We start from the raw sequence: 22,623 nt of genomic DNA, 5'->3' as shown, positions 1-22,623 counted from the left end.
CTGTTTAGACACTGTCAACTATAATCTATTTAAAATGTGAAATATCTATGTGAAAAAATAAGCCTAAAAGTTGAACTTACCAACGGGAGAAACAGCCATAACAGGTTTGCTTGCATCACTCATGCGACTGTATCCAGCATCATTCTGGGTGTAGACTCTGAACTGATATTCCAAGCCTTCAATAAGACCAAGAATCCTATACTCCCTTTCTTTGACCAAGACTATGTTGACCTTTTGCCACATTATGCTGTTCTTCTCCTTCTTTTCAACATGGAACCCAAGGATTGGACAACCTCCATCAAAAATAGGTGCATCCCACTGAATAGTCATGCCATCATTTGTAACATTGTAAACAACTGGCATGCCTGGTGGGCCAGGAGGTCTGAACTCATGCTTGGCAATGACATTTTGTGAAACTAAAGGTTCACTTGCACCATATCTATTCTCTGCACGGACTCTGAACTGATACTGAATTCCCTTGATCAGATTGGGTACCTTAAATGACGTTCCAATCACACTTGAACAAGCCATTTTCCAGTCTGTCTGAGAGGTGTCACGTTTCTCAACGGTGTAACAAGTGATTTCTCCACCCCCATTATCATTTGGCTCATCCCAAGAAATAGCTATACTTTCTGCTCTGACCTCATCCAAGCGGATTTGTCCAGCAGGTTTAGAGGGTGGTCCAAGGGTAATAACCTGTATATGAAAAGATTTTCTGAAGAATGTGTTGTCAAGAGTAAGTGTGTATTTGCCTCCATTCTCTTTCTCCACATTTTTTATCATAAGAGTGGCTTTGTTTTCAGTCTTCTTAAAGCGTATTTTTTCACTCTCTTTCAGTGGTAAATTGTCCTTTAACCAAAGAATGGCTGGTCTTGGTTTACCCTTATATGGCATTTCAATGTGGACATTGTGTCCCAAGCGTACATTGATTTGTCCATCAGGATACTCTTCAAGGTTTGCTTCTGGTGGGATAATGTAGTCCTTTACTTTAACTGGTCCGATTTCAATGAAGTCACTAGTACCCTTTTCATTCTTGGAACAAACTCTGAAAAACATTTCAGTGAGTTCCTTAAGCTTTGTAACTCCATGTTCACAGTGCTTGTTTGTGCCAGCAGGGGCCCATTCTTCTTGACCTTGGAGTTTCTTTTCAATTATATAGTCTGTAATAATGCTACCACCATCATAATCTGGTTTGTTCCATTGTAGTGTTACTGAAGTCTTTGTGGAGTCTTTCATAGAAAGGTCTTTGACTGGTCCTGGTGTCTCTGTGGCTTTAACTGGCTCTGCTGTTTCACATGGATCTCCAACTCCATTCTCATTTTCTGCTAATACACGGAAGAAGAATGATGCTTTCTCAGAGAGTTCTTCAATTACACATGTGGTTTCCTTGCACTTATTTGTTACACAGGCATATGTACGCTTAGAAGAGTCTCTTTTCTCAACAACATAATTGGTAATTTCAGCACCACCATCCAGTAGAGGAGGCTCCCAGCAAAGTGTAACTTTCCCACGAGTGACATCTTTCAAAATCAAATTCCTACAAGCAGCTGGAGTGTCCTGTACTTTAACAGACACAGTTAAGGACTTTGGTTCTCCTACACCATTTGATATGTTAATGGTGTATTTACCAGTGTCGTTTCGAGTTACTTGTGTAATTATGAGACACGATGATGTGTCTGTGTTGTGAATGTCATATTTAGGATCATTGTCAATGTTTTGGTCTTCCTTCTTCCAAGAGACACTTGGAGCAGGTCTGCCTTTCAGGGGCACCATGATTTCAACATCTTTACCAGCTTTCACAGTGTAGTGAGTTCTCATTGCAACATCCGTATCAACCTGGGCTTCCTCTGCAAAATAATAATTCAAATTATTTATGCTGTTGTTACAAGTGGATAATATTGTTATAAAATTCACAAAGATATAACAAGCATTTCAACATGAGTACATACCAAGAATGTCCTTGGCTTGTACTGGCTCTTCCATTTCTATTGGGTCTCCACGTCCAGCACAATTAACAGCAGATACACGGAAGTAGTAGTCAATATCTGGTTTAAGATCTGAGGCAACATACTCTGTGGTTCTCACTTCTCCCTTATGGCTAATCACTGTCCACTCCCCTTCCTCACCAACTCTTTTTTCTACAACATAGCTGGTGATTTCACTGCCTCCATCATACTCTGGCTTTGACCATCCAAGTGTGATTGATGTTTTAGTTGAGTCCACTACCTTGAGCTTAGCTGGTTCACATGGTGGGTCTTAGGAGAATTTACAAAACTTGATTAGAACTTTGTCAAGGCAGTTAAATTCTGAATTTAGTGAAATGAACATTTCAGTAAAATTATACAGTAATACGTACCAACTGGATCAGCAGCTTTGTAGAGGTCAGAAACATCAGAATATGGACCTTCCCCAGCTTTATTGATTGCACATACACGATACTGATATTCATTTCCTTCTGTGAGATGATGGACCTTTGCTTTGGTGTCACCAATGGGGTCCTTGTACACTTTTACCCAGCGCAGGCTCTTCTTGTCACGTCTCTCCAGATAGTATCCTGTAACCATGCTACCACCATCCATACTAGGTTTATCCCAAACAACCTGCATTGATGTTCTGGTGATATCTGTTGCTTCAGGTGTAGAAGTCTGTCCAGGAGTAACTAAAAATAATAGTAATAATTGACTTAATAAATAGTGTATTTGTAATATTATCTGGTTTACCAAAACTATACATTGTATAAATTTAATAATTTTGATTTTCAGTTACTGTCTCCTTACCGAATGCATTTTTGGCAATTACAGGCTCAGACTCCAGAGGATCTCCAGCTCCAAATTTGTTAACACCTCTGACACGGAATACATATTCATTTCCTCTGGCCAACTTTTGGACAGTGACAGTACGTGCTTCCATTGCTTCAGAAACTGGTGACCACACTACTCTACTTGTCTCTCGTTTTTCTACAATGTAATGAGTTACTTTGGCGCCTCCTTCATCAGCCACTGATTCCCATGCAATTGTTATCTTGTCAGCAGAGACTGATTTGAATTCAATGTATCCAGCTGGAGGTCCAGGTTTGTCTATTTACAGAATTAAATTGTTTATAAAATTACAAAGAGGAAATAAAGAGGTGAAAAAGACATTGAAATGACATTTATATTTTTTGACACAAATGATTACATACCCAAAATCTGTATTCTGATAGAAGCAGATGCTGTGCCAAACACATTTTTGATTTTGAGCTCATAGGTTCCAGTATTATGACGAGTAGCATCCTTAATGAGGATGGCAGATGAGTCAGTTGTGTTCTCAACTGACAGCTGTGCACTTGACACTAGCTCCTTTTCATCTTTAAGCCATTCAATAGTTGGCAAGGGTTTAGCAAATATTCCCACTTTGATTTTGAATGATGTACCAGCTTTGTATTGCACAACATCCAAATACTCTGGGGGTAGGTCAATTACTGGAGCACCTAAGAATGTAAGGAAACAGAAAAGTGTGTAATAAAGTGTGAATAGTATTGCTGGGCATGATAACATGAGATAACCAGCAAAGTAGCAGCAATAAACTTACCAGAAATGTCGACACAAGTTACTGGTCCTGCAATTAGAGATGGATTGCTGATCGAGCCAACTGCATTCTTGGCAAAAATCCTGAATTCATATGCCTGATCCTGAGTCAAGCCTGATACAGTGAAGTTAGTATCAATCACATTGGTAAAGTTTGCCTTTGTCCATCTGCCATTTGGAGCATCTCTTCGCTCAACCATGTAGCCAGTGATTTTGCTTCCACCATCAAACGGAGGCTTCTGCCATACAAGGCTAATTGAATTTTTTGTAACCTCAGAAATCCTCACATTTGCCGGTGGTTCTAAAACAAAACAATGATTTGTTATTTTGCAATGAAATTCAGAGAAACTTGACAACGTATCAACTTTATATTTTTAGTTTAGTTTATATATTATTATTATTTGTATTATTAAAGCTTACCACAAGCATCAATTGCTAGCACTTCTTCTGATGTCTTGCTGAACTTTCCAATACCAGCTGCATTTTCTGCAGCTACCTTGAATTCATAAATCATTCCAGGACATATATTTGTCACTCTAATTTGATTTGCAGGGGTTGCTGTTTTGTTCACTGTCTGCCAAAGAATGCTGCTTCTTTCTTTCATTTGGACATGGTATCCAACCACTGGGCTTCCTCCATCTACTACTGGCTCATTCCAGCAAACAGTGAGGCTCTCCCTTGACACATAACCCAGCCAAGGTGTTGATGGTGGTCCAGGGATAGCTAAAAGTACAATAAACCAGCAGGGATTTAACAGAAATTCAGACATTACTAGAAACAATTGCAAATGTACATTATCTAGGTACTTACTGTATGGAAGCTTCACTGTAACTGACTGAGAATCAATGTGATCACTGATGCCAAAGCGATTCTCAGCTTTAACCCTGAACTGGTATCCTTCTCCCTTTGTAAGTTTGGTGACTTTAACAGTGCTTCTTGCAATTGTGGATGACACTTCTGTCCAGGCTGGAGTACTTGTTTCACGTTTAAGAACAACATAGTTTGTAACAGGACAGCCACCATCATACACAGGTGGGAGCCATTTGAGACACAAGCTTGTCTCCCTCACATCACTAACTTCAACAGGACCGACCGGAGGACCTGGTCTATCCAGGACCAGTATGTTTACAAACATCTTGGTGGTTCCACTTGTGTTTGAGGCAACAATGTCATATCTTCCAGCATCACTTGCAATACTTTCCTTGAGGTTGATATTAAGACTTTCAGGGGTTACTTCAAAACTAAATCTCTTGCCGCACTTAACTGGAGCATCGCCTCTTGACATTGTGACTTTTGGCATTGGTTTACCCGAGAGAGGAAGCTCAAATTTAAGATTTGATCCTGCTCTCACATAAACAGTGTTATGTGGGAAATTCTTCATATCAAACTCAGGGGCATCTGTAAATAATAGTCAAAAGAAATGGACGTACAACATTAATATATTATTTAAATATTATAAATATGGAATGAATTGAATGAATTAAGACTCACCAAGTTGATCTTTTACAACCACAGGAATAATCATTTCTTTTGCTTCACTAAGTCCAGCATGATTCTCAGCACGAACTCTGAAAAGGTATTCTGCATTTTCCCTTAGGTTCTTAATAATGTGGGTGTTGGCTTTAACAGTGGCACATTTAACCCACTTCTGTTGGCCCTTTTCAAGGGCATCAATGAGGTAGCTGGTAATTCGGCTTCCACCATCATACTCTGGTTTTGACCATGCAATGGTGACGCTATTCTTTGTTACTGCAGTAACGCCAAGCCTAGCAGGTGGACTTGGTTTTTCTGTTGGTGCAAAGTTGAAATCATATTTAAAACACAATATTAATCAAGTTTTTCTGAAACCTATTATTTTCTCATTTTCAGACAAATAAACATGGAAATAATTGTACCTGTTATCTTGGTTCCATCTTTAGTTTCAGCAGGGACTCCTGTTCCAAACTCATTTTCTCCAGTGACTCTAAAGTAGTAGATTGCACCTTCTTGCAAGTTTTCAACCCTGTATGTCAGACTGTGACAGTTGCTTGTTACGCATACCCAGGCCTTTTTGCTTGCTTCACGTTTCTCAACATGATAAGCCTTAACAGCATCTCCTCCATCATTCTCTGGAGGTTCCCAAGTAACTGTAGCAGAATCATTTGTGACTTCAGTAATTTTCACATTAATTGGTGGCCCAGGGGTATCAAGGACTTTGACCATCATTGGCAAAGATGCTGTTCCAACACCATTGTCCAAAGTAACAATGTATTGTCCAGAGTCATTTCGTGTTGCTTTCTCAATAGTAACAGATGTGCATGTTTCTGTTATTTCTATGCTTGCCCTTGCTTTGAGATCAACCTCCTCTTTATTCCATGTAACTGAAGGCACTGGCTTTCCTTTAAATGAAGCCATCAAAGTAAATGAATTGCCATGCTTGACAATTAAAGTTTTTCGCATCTCAATATCAATGTCAAATACAGGTTCCTCCTTTCTCTCTATTGCTGACTGTGGCTCAGAGACAGGTGACTGTTCACTGACTCCAACTTTGTTGATTGCTTTGACAGCAAATACATACTCTACATCAGTTGTAAGACCAGAAACTGTGAATTCATTACTTTTTGTCATCTGAATACCCACAATCCATTCTTCATCCTCAGATTTCTTATATTCTACACTGTATCCAAGGATCTGTGCACCACCATCAGATAATGGCTTTTTCCAGGCAATAGTAATAGAATTCTTGGTATGATCCAGAATCTTAGGTTTAGTTGGTGGGGATGGTACCAAAAGTTCATCCTCTGCCCTTGCTGAAGGAGATGGGTCACTGGCTAGACTCAAGCCTGCTAAATTTTCAGCATAAACCCTAAACTCATACTCACATCCTCTTCTTACTTTTGATATCACAGCTGTTAGGTCTTTCACAAGGTCCCTGTTCACACGGACCCAGTGAAGACCAGATTTCTCTCGCCTTTCAATTATATATCCAAGGATCTCGCTGCCTCCATCAGATGCAGGTTTTGCCCAAATTAGCCTCATTTCCTCACTGGTCACACTTGTAATTTCAACATTTGTTGGAGCTCCTGGGATAGTGTATGGTTCAGTGACCTTGACCATTTCACTTTCAAGGGCTTCACCAAGTCCAAACTTGTTGACAGCTAATACTCTGAATATGTACTCATTTCCTTTTAGGAGCTTAGTGACCTTGAATGTTGTAGTTTTGACCTCTCCATGTACAAGTGTCCATGCCAATCGGCTGGTCTCTCGTTTCTGAACAACATAATGTGTTATTTCAGAGCCACCAATTTCTTGTGGTGGTCCCCATGACAATGTGCACTCCTCTGCTGTGAGGCCTGTTACTGATACTGGTCCTGCTGAAGGTCCTGGTTTATCCAGAATAACACAGTTTACTGGTGTTGTGACACTTCCTGCAACATTCTTTAAAGTCAAAGTGTACTGTCCAGAATCACTCCTTTTGCAGTCTTTAACTACAATCATAGTACTAGTATCTGTTCCAGTTATCTGAATTCTTGCCTTCTGTTCAATTTCATGTCCATCCTTTGACCAAGATGCAACTGGAAGAGGGCGCCCTGCAATGTCAGCATTAATCTTCAGGGTTTCCCCAGCTTTTACTACCACAACATCCTTGAACTTGACATCCATCATAATGCGTGGTGGATCTACATTATCTTTAACTGTAATAGGACCAGTGTTGTCAGATGGCTCACTGAATAGTCCAGCAGCATTCTTTGCGATGACACGGAAATCATACTTCTCATCCAATGTTAGGCCAGTAACATCAAAATAAGTCTCTACAACATTGGTAAAATTGCATCTTACCCAGCGACCTTCTGGGAGATCTCTACGTTCAATTATGTAGCCAGTAACTTTGGCTCCACCATCATACTCGGGCTTGGTCCAAGAAAGAGATACAGAGGATTTGGTAATGCTAGTTACCACAGGCTGACCAGGAGGATCACAGGGATCTCGTGCAGCTGTGGGCTCACTGGCTTTGCTTGCTTTGCCAATTCCAGCAATATTTTCAGCATAGACACGGAATTCATATATCATGCCTTCCTCAATGCCAGTTACTTTGAATTCAGTATCCTTGATTATTGTCCTGTTCACCTTTGTCCAAAGAATACTGCTTCTCTCCTTTCGTTCTAAATGATAGCCAAGGACTGTGCTACCACCATCATTAACTGGCTCATTCCATGTGACAAGCATGAAGACCTTGGTGGCATGAGCAACACGAGGCGTAGATGGTGGGCCAGGCTGTTTAAATGTGTACTCTGCAGTAATTCCCGGAGAGTCAATTGGCTTACCCTTTCCATAACGATTCACTGCATAGATGCGGAACTGGTACTCAGAACCCTGTGTCAATCGAGGTACTTTGACTGAGTTTCTGGCAACATTTGTTGAAACAATCTGCCACTCTGTTGTGTTAGTATCTCTCTTCTCAACAATGTAATTGTTGATGGAGCATCCACCATCATATTCTGGAGGGGCCCATGACAATTTAATACTGTCAGAAGTCACAGCATCAACCTTCACTGAAGCTGGTGGCCCAGGTTTATCAAGAACAACAATGCCAATATCTGTGGACTTGGTGCCTGCTGTATTAGCAAGAGTGATTTCATATTTACCAACATGCTCAATAGCAGCTTCTTTGATGACGATTTTGCTTGACACCATCGTGTTGACAATTGAAAGAGAGGAAGTTTGCCTCAAAGGAAGGCCATCCTTCTTCCAAGAGACAACTGGCTTAGGCCTGCCTCTCACAGGAACTTCCACAGTAAGATCACCTCCAGCCTTAACACTGTATGTATTGAACAGCAGATGAACAGAGGGTTCAATCTCAATATCTTTAGTTACAACAGGTACACCAAGTTCTTGAGGCTCACTCTTGCCCTTCTCATTCAATGCAATAACCCTGAATGAGTACGTTTCGCCAGGCGTGAGGTTGCTCACAGTAGCCTCTGGAACCTTAACTGTGCAGCTTACACCCCATTTGTCCATACTCTTGGGTTGCATCTCTACATTGTAGCAGATGATTTTGCTCCCTCCATCGTGGACAGGCTTAACCCAAGTAAGTGTCACACTATTCTTCGTGACATCCACAAGAGTTACTTTTCCTGGAGGCATAGGTACCTGTGCAACCTTAATAGGATTCTTTGTTTCTGCCATCACACCAAAGCCATACTCATTGACAGCACATACACGGAAGTAGAAAATTCCTCCTTCCTGCAGTTCATCAACTTTAAAGGAAGTCTGTGTGCAGTTGCTTGTGACAGTTGTATAAGCTTTTCTTGTAGATTCACGCTTCTCAACCACATAATTGGTTATTTTAGCCCCACCATCTGTAAGTGGTGGGTCCCAGCAGACAGTTACTGAATCTTTCTTTACATCTTTCACTTCAAACTTCTGTGGAGAACTTGGTGTATCTAGCACCCTCACATTCACAAATGTAGATTTTGTGCCGCTCTTGTTCTCAAGAGTCAAGTTATATTTTCCACTGTCAAATCTATTGACGTTGTCAATTACAAGCATGGTGTATGAACTGGTGGACTCAATCTGAGCACGCTCAGTTAGCATCCCATCCTCCTTTTCCCATTTGACAGATGGCTCAGGTCGACCTCTAATTGTAATGAAAAGACGAAGGGATCCTCCTGCACGAACAGAGACAACTTTCCTGAGGTCAGCATCAAGTTCAATCTCAGGTGCTTCAATCTTTTCAGATGCAGTCACCGATCCATGAACATCAGCAGGCTCACCAACTCCTTCAGAGTTAATTGCACAAACACGGAAGTTATATTCAGCATTTTCCTTCAGGTTTTCAACTGTGAGGCGTGTTGCTTGAATACCAGCTGGGGGTGTGCATATGATCCATTCCTCTGAAGAAACCTCTCTCATCTCAACTATATAACCTTTAATATATGCACCACCATCAGTAGCAGGTTTTCCCCAAGACAGAGAGACAGATGAGCTTGTGTGATCTGTCACTTTAGGATGATGAGGTGGACCTGGGGGAGTTGTGGCATTTATTGCTCTATAAAACAGAGATAGGTCACTAAATTCTCCCACACCAGCTTCATTTTCAGCAGACACACGGAACTCATAGAAATGTCCCTCTGACAGACCAGTTGCTTTGAAATGCAGATCGGTCAGCTTCTGTCGGTTACATTTTGTCCACCTCACACCATCTTTGTCACGCTTCTCCAAGTGATAACACTTAATTTCTGCTCCACCATCGCTCTCTGGGGCATTCCATGATAGAGTTATTGAATCCTTTGTTATCTCACTTGCTTCTGGTGTTGATGGCGCACTTGGTGGCTTGTATGGATTGCGTGCAATAATTGCCTCAGATTCTAGAGGTTCACCAATGCCATATTTGTTGACAGCCATAACTCTAAAGATATACTCATCACCTGGCAGGAGCTTGGTCACTTTATAATTTACACTTGGTATGTTAGAATCAACAACACTCCATGATAGTCTGCTAGTTTCCCTTTTCTCAAGGATATAATGAGAAATATTAGCTCCACCATTCTGCAAGGGCTCAGACCAGGACAGATGACATTTGTCAGACAAGACGCCAGTCACTCGTAGTGGTCCGGTTGGTGGACCTGGTCTGTCAAGAACTTTTACTGTTATTGGAATTGTTTTTGTTCCACCACTGTTACTTAATACAAGGTCATAGTGTCCACCATCCAATCTTGTACAATCTTTTATTGTAATAGAAGCATATTTTTGTGTACTTCTTAATTCAATACGCAACATCTTATTCATTTCCTTTCCTTCTTTTAGCCACTGAATATCAGGTGTTGGTTTACCATGTATATCTGCATCCAAAACTATGTTGTCTCCAGCATTGACAACAATGACATCCTTGTACTTAGGATCCATTGAAACACTAGGAGGTTCAATTTCATCTGTAGCAGTAATTGGTCCAGTGCTGTCTGAAGGCCCACTGAAGACACCCACTGCATTTCTTGCAATTACTCTAAATTCATATTGATTGTTTACCGTTAAGCCTGTGATTGTAAATTCTGTCTCAATTACATTGGTAAAATTTGCCCTCATCCATCGACCTTCAGGCAAATCTCTTCTCTCAACAATATATCCAGTCACTTTGCTGCCACCATCATATTGAGGCTTTGTCCACTGAATCTTAATGTGGTCCTTTGATATTGCAATAGCCTCAGGCGTTCCAGGTGGATCACATGGGTCACGAGCAACAAAGCTCTCTGAAACTTTGCTTGCTCTGCCAATACCAACAATGTTTTCAGCATATACCCTGAATTCATAACCAATGCCTTCTTCAAGATTGCATATTTTGAAAACAGTATCAGTAATGAGTGTTTTGTTTAGTTTTGTCCATAGAATACTTGTTCTTTCTTTGCTCTCAAGGTGGTATCCAATCACTGAACTGCCACCATCACTGACTGGTTCATTCCACTCAATTATCATTTGATCCTTGGTGGCAGATTTCACATATGGAGTACCAGGTGGACCAGGTGGTTTGTAAGGATACTGCACAACAATGGACTTTGAATCCAAAGGAGCACCCTTACCATATCTGTTCTCAGCAACGACTCTAAACTGATACTCAGCACCTTTTTTCAGCTTGGTAATTTTGAGGGATGTCCTGGCAACTGATCCAGCAACAACTTGCCAAGAAGTTTCAGTGGTGTCTCGCTTTTCAACAATATAATGCTTTACTTGGCAGCCTCCTGTATATTCTGGAGGTTCCCATGAGATGGAAACAGAATTATTGCTCACTTCATTCACTTTTATTGGTCCTGTGGGTGGACCAGGTTTATCCAGGATTATGATACTGATATCTTCTGTAACTGCACAAACACTGTTTGTTGCGGTAACTGTATACTTTCCAAGGTCATCTTTCCAGGCTTCAGTAATCTGCAGGATTGTGGATGTTGGTGTGACGGAAGTAGTAACTCTGGATGTTACTTTAAGTGACTGTCCATCCTTTGACCAAGTGATCTTTGGTTTTGGACGTCCAAAAATAGGTATTTCAAGTTTGAAATCCTTTCCAGATTTGACACTATATGTATTGAATTGCAACTTTAGGCTTGGTTCAATTGTGAGGTCGTTGGCAATAACTGGAGCAGCAAGGGGCTTTGGCTCACTTTTGCCTTTCTCATTGTATGCCAAAACACGGAACAAATATTCCTGACCGCCAGTCAGTCCAGTGACTGTTCCTTCACATGTTTTTACATTTGTTGCTACACCCCATTTGTCAGTTCCTTTCGGCTGCATTTCAATCAAGTAGCCCGCAATCCTACTACCTCCATCATGCTCTGGCTTTTCCCAGGCCAGAGATGCACTTACTTTTGTCACATCAGTCAGCATCACCTTTCCAACTGGCTGAGGTACTTCAGATGCCTTTGAAGCAGTTTTTGTTTCAACCGGCACACCAACACCATATTCATTTTCAGCCATAACTCTGAAATAATACATGGCCCCCTCTGCAAGATTTTCCACCTTATAAGTTGTTTTGCTGCACTTGGTTGTTATATTTGCATAGGCTTTTCTTGTGGATTCACGCTTGTCAACAATATAATTCTTGATCTTTGCACCTCCGTCAATAAGTGGTGGTTCCCAAACAAGTGTAACAGAGTCCTTCTTGATATCCTTAACTACGAGGTTTAGTGGTGCTCCAGGTGTATCTAACACTTTAACAGCCACAAATTCAGATACAGAGCCACTGCTGTTCTGTAGAGTCACAGTGTATTTTCCAGAGTCTCTTCTATCACAGGAGTCAATTGAAAGCTGGGTGAAGTTAAGACCCTTTTCAAGCACTGTTTTTTCTGACAGTTCACCTTCGTCTTTAGTCCATTTGATTTCTGGTATTGGTCTACCTTTGAATGGTACATTGATTCTTACTGATCCTCCTGCACGAACAACAATGCCTTTCCTTAGCTCTGAATCAAGGTGAATTTCAGGGGTTTCCAGCTTGTCCTCAGGCTTGGCAGTTCCTGGAATAACTGCAGGTTCTCCAACACCTAATTTATTGATGGCACATATTTGAATCTTATATTCGTGTTGTTCTGTTAGCTTAGTGATTTCAAATTTGTTGACACGTAAGCCAGTAGGGGGAGTGCACATAGTCCATTCTTCCTCTTCAGCTTTGCAGATCTCTACAATATATCCTTGAATTGCACATCCTCCATTATTAAGGGGTTTTCCCCATGCCACTGTAATTGAAGTATTGGTGGTATCAACAACATGTGCATGCATAGGAGGGCCAGGTTTGTATTTGGGATCACAAGCCTTGTAGTATGAAGTTGGCAAGCTTGGTTCTCCAGGTCCAGCTGCATTTTCAGCTGACACTCTGAATTCATACTCATGATCCTCAATTAGGCCATGCACTCTGAAGCATACATCAGTTACTTTTTGTCTGTTGCACCTTGTCCATCTAATTCCAGATCTGTCTCTCTTCTCAATGATGTAACCAAGAATTTGACTTCCACCATCAGCATCTGGTGCACTCCAGCAAATAGTCATAGAGTCCTTCGCAATATTTGTTACCTCGATAATTTGTGGTGATCCAGGGTGACTAAATGGATCTTTCATTATTACGGATGGTGCTTCAATTGGCTCACCAACACCGTAACTGTTCACAGCCATGACACGGAATATATATTCGTTACCTTCCAGGAGCTTTGTCACTTTGTATGTTGTAGTTTTGCAATCATTACAGACCACAGTCCAAGCAAGTCGACTTGTCTCACGTCTCTCAATAATGTAATGAGTGATCGTGTTTCCTCCATCATCTAGCGGAGCACGCCATATCAGTGTGCATTTATCACTGGACACGCCTGTGACATGAAGAGGCCCTTCTGGTGGACCTGGTTTATCAAGTACTTTCACATGGAATTGAACGGTCTGAGATCCAGCAACATTAGTAAGCTGAAGAGTGTAGTTTCCACCATCTTGTCTGACTGCATCTTTTACTATAATCAGTGCTCTGTTGTCAGTGTTCTTGATGTCACATCTAATTGTGTTTTCAAGCTCCTTGTTATTCTTAAACCACTGGATTGCAGGAAGTGGCTTACCATGAACATCAGCATCAAGTTTGAATGTATCTCCTGCATTCACAATTAGAGTCTGAGTGTATTCTGGATCAATAGAGAACTTTGGTGGCTCTACCTCATCCAATGCAGCAATAGGTCCACTGTTGTATGATGGTTTGCTGATAGTGCCAACTGCATTTTTTGCAATTACCCTGAAGTCGTACTTGGCACCTTCTGTCAGCCCAGTAATAGTAAAATTGGTTTCAATAACATTAGTGAAACTTGCTTTCATCCAGCGTCCTTCAGGAAGATCACGTTTCTCAACAGTATAACCAGTTATAACACTTCCACCATCATACTCTGGCTTTATCCACTCGATAGTTATTGAATTTTTAGTCACATGGACAGCTTCTGGGGTTCCAGGAGGATCACATGGATCACGAGCAACAAAGCCCTCTGAGATTTTGCTGCATCTTCCAATGCCAACAATATTTTCAGCATATACTCTGAACTCATATTCAACACCTTCCTCTAAAGGACTGGTTTTGAATCTTGTTTCTTGAATCAGTGTCTTATTTATCTTTGTCCAAAGAATGCTGTTTCTCTCCTTCCTTTCAAGATGATATCCTATAATGGTGCTGCCTCCATCTGAAACTGGCTCATTCCACTCAACAACCATATGGTCCTTTGATAGACATGACACAAATGGAGTTCCTGGTGGTCCTGGTTCTCTATATGGATACTGAGCAACAACACTTGAAGAGTCCAGAGCATAACTCTTGCCATACCTGTTCTGAGCAATGATTCTGAATTGATATTCAGCACCGGTCTTCAGTCGTACGACTTTAAGTGTTGTTCTTGCTAATGAAATTGCAACATTCTCCCATGTTGTAGAAGTTGTATCTCTCTTTTGCACAATATAATTTGAAATTGGGCAACCACCAGTATACTTTGGAGGATCCCATGACAATGTAACACTTGAAACAGTTATCTCATCAAATCGCACAGGGCCGGATGGTGGGCCAGGTTTATCAAGAGTGATGATTTCAATGGTTGCATCCTTTTGTCCAACAACATTGGTCACGTTTATTCCATACATTCCACCATCTTCTCTTGCTGCTTCTTTGATGCTAAGAACAGTGCTGTGTGCTGTATTAGAAATGTTAACCCTTGTTGTGAACTTGAGGGCTGCACCATCCTTTGTCCATGTAACCTTTGGCTTTGGACGACCAGAAACTGGGATTTCAACTTTAAGGTCTTTTCCAACAAGAACACTGTAGTTGCTAAATGCAGGTCTTACATCAGGCCCAAAGACAAGGTCCTTTGCTTGCACGGGGACAGCAAGTGTTCTTGGGTCACTCTTTCCTTTTTCATTGATAGCAATTACTCTGAAAGTGTACTCTTCGCTAGGGTTCAAATTACTGATTACAGCTTCCAATGTTTTTACATTGGCACATCCAGACCATTTATCATTACCCTTGACCTGCATTTCAATAAGGTATTGAAGAATTCTACTGCCACCATCATGAATTGGTTTTTCCCAAGAAAGAGACACACTTGTTTTAGTAACATCTACAACACTTAATTTTCCAGGACATTGTGGCACCTCTGAAACCTTCAAAGGATCTGTGATATTGGCAGGTAGCCCAATACCATGTTCATTTTCTGCAAGCACTCTAAAATAGTAACTGCAGCCTTCTTGAAGTGGTTCAACTTTCCAAGAGAGTTTGTGGCAGTTTGTGACAACAGCAGAGAATGTTTTTCTTGTGCTCTCACGTTTTTCAACAATGTAATTTTTGATCTTTGCTCCACCATCTAAAATTGGAGGCTCCCATGTAAGAGTAACAGATTCTTTTGTAATTTCTTTAACTTTGAAGTTGAGAGGAGCGCCTGGTGTGTCAAGGACTTTCACAATAATTGTTTCAGATTTTGCACCAGCAGTGTTTTCTGCAGTAACAGTATATTTACCACTGTCTGCCCTATTGACTTTATCAATCACAAGAGAAGTGTGACTGCTGGTGGTCTCAGTCTGTGCTGTTTCCTTAATCTGTCCACCATCTTTTTCCCATCTGATTTGTGGTGTTGGTCTTCCTTTGAAAGGGACGAACATTCTAAGAGAACCACCAGCTTTAATACGTACAAGCTTTCTAAACTCAGCATCAATATCAAGATCCGGTTCCTCAGTTTTGTCCTCTGGCAGTATGGGCCCTGCAACATCACCATGCTCCCCAACACCAACCTTGTTAACTGCACAAACCCTGAATTTATATTCCTGCTTTTCTTTCAGATTTTCCACATTAAAGCGTGTCAGTTTAACACCTGTTGGTGGAGTGCAGATTGTCCATTCATCTGCAGCTGCCTTTCCTTCTTCTCCTGGAGTCTGTATCTCCTCGATGGCTGCTTTTGCTTCACATGCTTCAACAATATATCCCTGGATCTCACAGCCACCATCATAAATAGGCTTTCCCCATGCAAGTACAACAGATGATTTGGTCATGTCTAGCACTTTTGGATTATGTGGTGGACCAGGCTTGAATACAGGATCCAGGGCTTTATAGAATACAGTTGCAGAACTTGCCTCACTAACTCCAGCAGCATTCTCAGCAGAAACTCTGAATTCGTAGAGGTGGTTCTCCAGGAGTCCAGTAACTTTAAATGTAATGTTAGTAACTGTTTTCATGTTGCATCTGGTCCATCTAATGCCTTCCTTGTCATGTTTCTCAATAATATAACCGGTGATAGGAGTACCTCCATCATTTGTTGGGGCCTCCCAGGTTATGACCATTGAATCTTTCTTGACATTAGAGACTTCCACTCCTTTTGGTGCATCTGGAGGTGTAAACGGATTCTTGATAACAACTGAACTGGATTGGAGGGGCTCACCAACACCAAATTTGTTTACTGGTAAAACTCTGAAAATATATTCATTTCCTTCTAGTAGTTTCATTATTTTAAGGTTTACAGCTTGGACTTTGGCTTCAACAACTGTCCAAAGTAGTCTGCTAGTCTCTCTTTTTTCAACAATATAATGAGTGATCTTGCTGCCACCATCTTGTTTAGGTGGTTTCCAAGAAAGGCAGCATTGTTCACTGGTTACACCTGTAATAGAGATGGGTCCCTCTGGTGGTCCAGGCTTATCAAGGACACAAATATTGATTTGTACAGTCTTCTCTCCTCCTGGATTTTGCAGCAGTAGAGTATATTGACCTCCATCAGCAAGTTTGGCCTCTTTTACAGTCAAACAAGTATAACTATCTGTGCTTTTAATTTCACGAGATATGGTGTTTCCAAGTTCCTGCTCACCCTTCATCCAACAGATTGATGGTGTTGGTTTTCCATGAATATCTGCATCAATCTTGAAGTTGTCCCCTGCATTTACAACAATTGTTTGTGTGTACTCTGGATCTATGCTGATACGTGGTGGTTCAATCTCATCCTTTGCCATGATAGGTCCAGTACTATATGAAGGATCACTGAAAACTCCAGCAGCATTTCTTGCAATGACACGGAACTCATATTTCTCATCCTCAGTAAGACCTGTTGCAGTATACTCAGTCTCTATTATATTGGTGAAGTTTGCTTTCATCCAGCGTCCTGCAGGCAATTCCTTCTTTTCTACAATATATCCAGTGACTTTGCTTCCACCATCATACTCTGGCTTGGTCCATGCAATTGTAATAGAATTCTTTGTAATTATAACTGCTTCTGGTGTTCCAGGAGGATCACAAGGATCTCTGGCAGCATAGCCCTCTGAGATCTTACTAGCCTTCCCAATGCCAACAATGTTTTCAGCATAAACTCTGAATTCATATTCCATGCCTTCTTCAAGTCCTGTTGTCTTGAAAGTTGTGTCTTGGATTATGCTTTTGTTTAGTTTCATCCAAAGAATGCTATTTCTCTCTTTTCGCTCAAGGTGATAGCCTAAGATTGTGCTTCCACCATCGATGACAGGTTCATTCCACACTATCACCATACTATCTTTTGTGGAAGACTGCAAGAAAGGTGTTCCAGGAGGGCCCGGTAGTTTGTACGGGTACTGTGCAATCACACATTCAGACAAAAGCAGAGGGCTTTTGCCATATCTGTTCTCTGATGCAATTCTGAATTGATATTCAGAGCCTGTCTTCAGTCTTCCTGCTTTAATTTGAGTTCTTGCTAGATTTGCTGCTACAATGTGCCAATTAGTTGTGGATGTGTCCCTCTTTTCTACTATATAGTTATTAATGGTGCAGCCCCCGTCATACTCTGGTGGCTTCCAAGAAATGGTAACACTGTCAGATGTTACCTCATCAATTTTAACAGGGCCTGTTGGTGGACCGGGTTTGTCAAGAACAACAATTCTAATGTCTAATTTGGTCTCACCAGCTGTATTTGATAGTTTGACACTATACTGGCCAACATCATCTCTACAGGCCTCTTTGATTACTAAATTCAGCTGTGTATCTGTAGAGGAAAAGTTAACTCTGGTTGTTCGTTTAAGTGGAACTGCTTCCTTTAGCCATGAAATGGTAGCTTTGGGACGAGCATTATATGGAATATCAATTGTCAAATCTTCTCCTGCCAGGACACTGAATGTGGAAAACAACATCTTAGCAGATGGAGCAATTACAAGGTCCTTGGCAATCACAGGTACACCAATTTGACGAGGATCACTGGTTCCCTTTTCATTCCTTGCAGAAACACGGAACATATACTCTTCACCAGGTACAAGCCCAGTAATAACTGCTTCAGGTACCTTGACAATCACAGCTTGTGTCCATTTTTCACTCCCTTTGCTCTGAATCTCTACGACATATGCAACCACTCTGCTTCCTCCATCATGTTCAGGCTTTTCCCATGATAATGTCACACTTGTCTTTGTGACATCCTGAAGTGTTATCTTGCCAGGGGGAAGTGGTTTCTCAGACACTTTAACAGATTCACCAGTCTCCATTGGGAGACCAATGCCATATTCATTTTCTGCCAGAACTCTGAAATAGTAGTTGCATCCTTCTTGGAGATGGTCAACTGTGTAAGTAGTTTTGTGACAATTGGCATTTACTGTAGCATATGCCTTTCTTGTAGCCTCACGCTTCTCAACAATATAATTCTTAATTTTTGTGCCACCATCATTAAGTGGAGGATCCCAAACAAGTGAAACAGATTCTTTAGTGACCTGGCTTATTTTTAAGTTTTGTGGTGCTCCAGGTGTATCTAAAACTCTAACTATTACAGAGACCGTCTTTGTTCCAGAACTGTTTTCTACAGTCAAATTGTATTTGCCACTGTCAAATCTATTTACATTGGCAATAACCAGTGATGTAAAAGATGAAGTTGTTTCAATCGTAGCTCTGTCTAAAGGTTCATCATTCTCTCTTGACCATTTGGCCTCTGGTGTTGGTCTACCTCTAATTGGCACAAAAAGTCTTACTGTATTGCATGCTCTGATGTTCACAATCTTACGAAGTTCAGCATCAAGGTCAACCTCTGGTGGTATGAGTCGTTCCTCTGCTTTAGGTGAACCTGGCACAGGTGCTGCTTCTCCAATACCCTCGCAATTTACAGCTGACACATTAATTTTGTATTCCTGATTTTCTTTAAGATTTGTAATTGTAAATGATGTCCCCTTTACACCACCTTTAGGGGAGACAATTGTCCATTCTTCCTCTTCAGTTCCAGGGAGACAGGTCTCAAGAATATAGCCAGTAATTTCAGAACCACCATCATAAACTGGTTTGTTCCATGCAAGCGTGATTGAAGAATTTGTTGTGTCCAAGATTCTTGGGTTGCCAGGGGGACCTGGTTTGAAAAGAGTATCTGTGGCCTTGACAAATGGTGATGAAGGACTTGGTTCACTTATTCCTGCTGCATTTTCAGCAAAAACCCTGAACTCATATTCATGGCCTGGAACAAGAGCAGTAACCTTGAAATGCAAGTCAGTAACATTCCTCTTGTTGCATTTTACCCAACGCAAACTAATCCTGTCTCTTTTCTCAATACGATAGTTGGTGATTTCACTTCCACCATTGCTAGCAGGTGCACCCCAACAGAGGACTACTGAATCCTTAGTGACTGCTGTTATCTCAGGTGTTTGTGGAGGATCTGGTCGTATATATGGATTTTCTGCAATAATTGCTTCAGATTCAAGAGGTTCTCCAACACCATACTTGTTAACAGCCATTACTCTGAAAATGTATTCATTTCCTTTGAGCAACTTTGTCACTTGGTACTGATTAACCTGCAATTCGGATGCCACATTTGTCCAAGCAAGTCTGCTTGACTCACGTTTTTCAATAACATAATGTTCGATGTTTGCACCGCCATCATCTGCAGGTGGATTCCATGTTAGCACACATTTTTCAGCTGTAATATCAGAAACTGCCAGAGGTCCCTTAGGTGGTCCTGGTCTATCAAGAACCTTTACATTGAAAACATGTTTAGCAAAGCCACCAATATTTGTTGCTGTCAAAATAAATTCACCACCATCCCTTCTGACAGAATCCTTGTTGATCAAGACTGCTGTAAGTTCTGTCATTTTGATCTGTAGTTTAGATGTGTTTTCAACATCTTTTCCATCTTTCGTCCAAACCATTGATGGTAATGGCTGGCCTGCAACATCAGCTTCAAGTTTGAACGCCTCTCCGGCTTTGACAAGGACAATATCTTTAAATTTAGCATCAACCATAATCCTTGGTTCTTCAATGTCATCTTTGCAAATAATTGGATCTGATGGGTCTGATGGGTTACTAACAGCACCAGCTGAATTTCTTGCAAACACACGGAATTCATAAGATTCATCTTGAGTTAGACCACTGATGGTGAATGTGGTTTCAATGATATTTGTAAAGTTAGCTCTTATCCAGCGCCCAGCTGGAAGATCTCTCTTTTCCACAGTATAGCCAGTAATCTTGAATCCACCATCATACTCTGGCTTTGTCCACTGAATAGTGATGGCATTTTTGGACACATAGATTGGGACAGGTTGACCAGGTGGATCCACTGGATCAAGAGCAAGCATTGGTTCAGAAGCTTTGCTTGGTTTTCCAATTCCAGCTATGTTTTCAGCAATCACACGGAACTCATATGCCACACCATCCTCTAGTCCTGTGGATTTGAACAGATTTCCGATCACAAGTGCCTTGCTAATTCTGTGCCAAACAATACTGTTCCTCTCTTTCCTTTCAACATGGTAACCAATGACCTCGCTTCCACCATCAGAAACAGGCTCATTCCAACCAATTGTCATTGTATCCTTAGTGAAAGCGACAACTTTGGGTGTTCCAGGTGGCCCAGGTACCTTAAACGGATATGCAGCAACCACTGCCTCTGATGTTAATGGAGGCCCTGCCCCATATCTGTTTTTGGCCTTGATGCGGAATTGATATTCAGTCCCTGTTGTTAAACGAGTTGCTTTAAATGTTGTACGAATAATCAGTGAGGAGAGTTCTACCCATGTCTGGCTAGTAGTTTCCCTTATTTCTACTATATAGTTATTGATTGGTACACCTCCATCATTTTCAGGAGTTTCCCATGAGAACTCAATAAAAGTACGAGATATTCTGTCCAGTTTAATTGGTCCCTTTGGTGGTCCAGGCACATCATGCACTTTTACTGTGATGCTATCCGTAACCGAGCCAACGATGTTCTTTCCTGTCATCGAGTATATTCCACAGTCACTCCTTAAACATTCATTTATGATCAAGGTAGTTGAGGTAGAGGTATTTTCAATCATTGTCCTTTGTGTTAATTTGAAGGCTTGATTGTCTTTCTGCCAAGAAACTGTAGGCTTAGGACGTCCAGAAATGGGCACCTCAACCTTTATATTATCGCCAGCCTTGACAATAACTGTCTTCTGACACACACCACGGAGATCAAATTCTGGTTCTGAACTTTGTTCTTTGATAACTACAGGCTTGCTTACACGAGGATGACTTCGCCCAGAACTGTTCACTGCCATTATACGGAATATGTACTCTTCATTTTCATTAAGATTTTTTACAGTAAAGTCCAAAGTTTTCACAGTTGTCACATGGGCCCACTGGTCTGTTCCTTTCTTTTGTGCTTCAATTACATACCCACTAACCCTACTTCCACCATCATGTTTTGGTTTAGTCCATGCGATACTAACTGAGTTCTTTGTGACATCAGTAAAAGTGATATTTTCTGGTGGAGTTGGTGCTTGAGATACTCTTATTGGGTCTGGGGTTTCAACTGCTTCACCAATGCCATACTCATTTTCAGCAGAAACTCTGAAATAATATTCCAAACCCTCTGCCAGATCAGGAACTCTGATGGAGCATGTATCACATTGTGTGATCACAGCAGCATATGCCTTGCGAGTAGACTCTCTTTTCTCAATAATGTAATTAGTAATTTTAGCACCTCCATCAATAAGAGGCATTTCCCATTCCAATGTGATGCTCTCTTTGTTGATTGCTTTGGGTTTCAGATTAAGAGGAGGACCAGGGGAGTCCAAAACCCTTACAACCACAGAAGCAGTCTTCTTTCCAGCAGCATTCTCTAATGTTAAATCATATTTCCCTGCATCGCGTCTATTACAGTCGGGAATGACCAACAGGGTATAGGATTCAGTATTGTCGATGATTGCGTGAGTTTTCAATGGTGAGTCCTCTTTTGTCCAAGTCATTGTAGGGGTTGGGCGTCCTTTAATAGGAATAAATATACGAATAGAGGCACCAGCCCTAACAACTAACGTTCTTCTGAGTTCTACATCTAGTTCTAAATCAGGGATTTCTTCACGTTCCACAATTTCAAAAAGATCCTCTGTTTGTGCTGGTTCACTAACACCCATTGCATTCATTGCACAAATTCTGAAATGATACTTCGCTCCAGCTTGCAAATTGGGGACAACAAACTCAGTGATCCTCAAAGGCGTAGCTGTATCTTTCACCCATTCTTCTTCTCCCTCCTTTTTGTGCTCAACAAGGTATCCTGTGACTTCCATGCCACCATCACTAAGTGGTTTGCCCCAGTGCAATTCAGCTGTGGTTTTTGTTGTGTCAGTGACTCTTGGGTTGACTGGAGGACTAGGTACATCTGAA

The 22,623-nt window shown here is 41.2% G+C and overlaps 1 protein-coding gene across 23 annotated transcripts in view; it reads right to left on the bottom strand.

Annotated features, from left to right (window-relative positions):
• The window catches only part of ttn.1 (titin, tandem duplicate 1), a 140,013-nt gene that overhangs the window by 22,470 nt on the left and 94,920 nt on the right, over positions 1-22,623 (bottom strand). For all 23 annotated transcript variants that reach the window (XM_058786720.1, XM_058786727.1, XM_058786724.1 and 20 more), the window contains 10 exons: positions 5,462-22,618; positions 5,058-5,354; positions 4,377-4,964; positions 3,987-4,289; positions 3,571-3,867; positions 3,182-3,469; positions 2,778-3,077; positions 2,357-2,659; positions 1,950-2,255; positions 81-1,847 (listed from right to left, as the gene is read on the bottom strand). In XM_058786720.1, the coding sequence (XP_058642703.1) occupies positions 81-1,847; positions 1,950-2,255; positions 2,357-2,659; positions 2,778-3,077; positions 3,182-3,469; positions 3,571-3,867; positions 3,987-4,289; positions 4,377-4,964; positions 5,058-5,354; positions 5,462-22,618 (21,606 nt within the window). The remainder of the gene's footprint in view (positions 1-80; positions 1,848-1,949; positions 2,256-2,356; positions 2,660-2,777; positions 3,078-3,181; positions 3,470-3,570; positions 3,868-3,986; positions 4,290-4,376; positions 4,965-5,057; positions 5,355-5,461; positions 22,619-22,623) is intronic.

Source organism: Onychostoma macrolepis, chromosome 09 (genome assembly GCF_012432095.1).
Source record: "Onychostoma macrolepis isolate SWU-2019 chromosome 09, ASM1243209v1, whole genome shotgun sequence".
NCBI lineage: Eukaryota > Metazoa > Chordata > Actinopteri > Cypriniformes > Cyprinidae > Onychostoma > Onychostoma macrolepis.
This window is presented reverse-complemented; position numbering and strand designations above follow the sequence as displayed.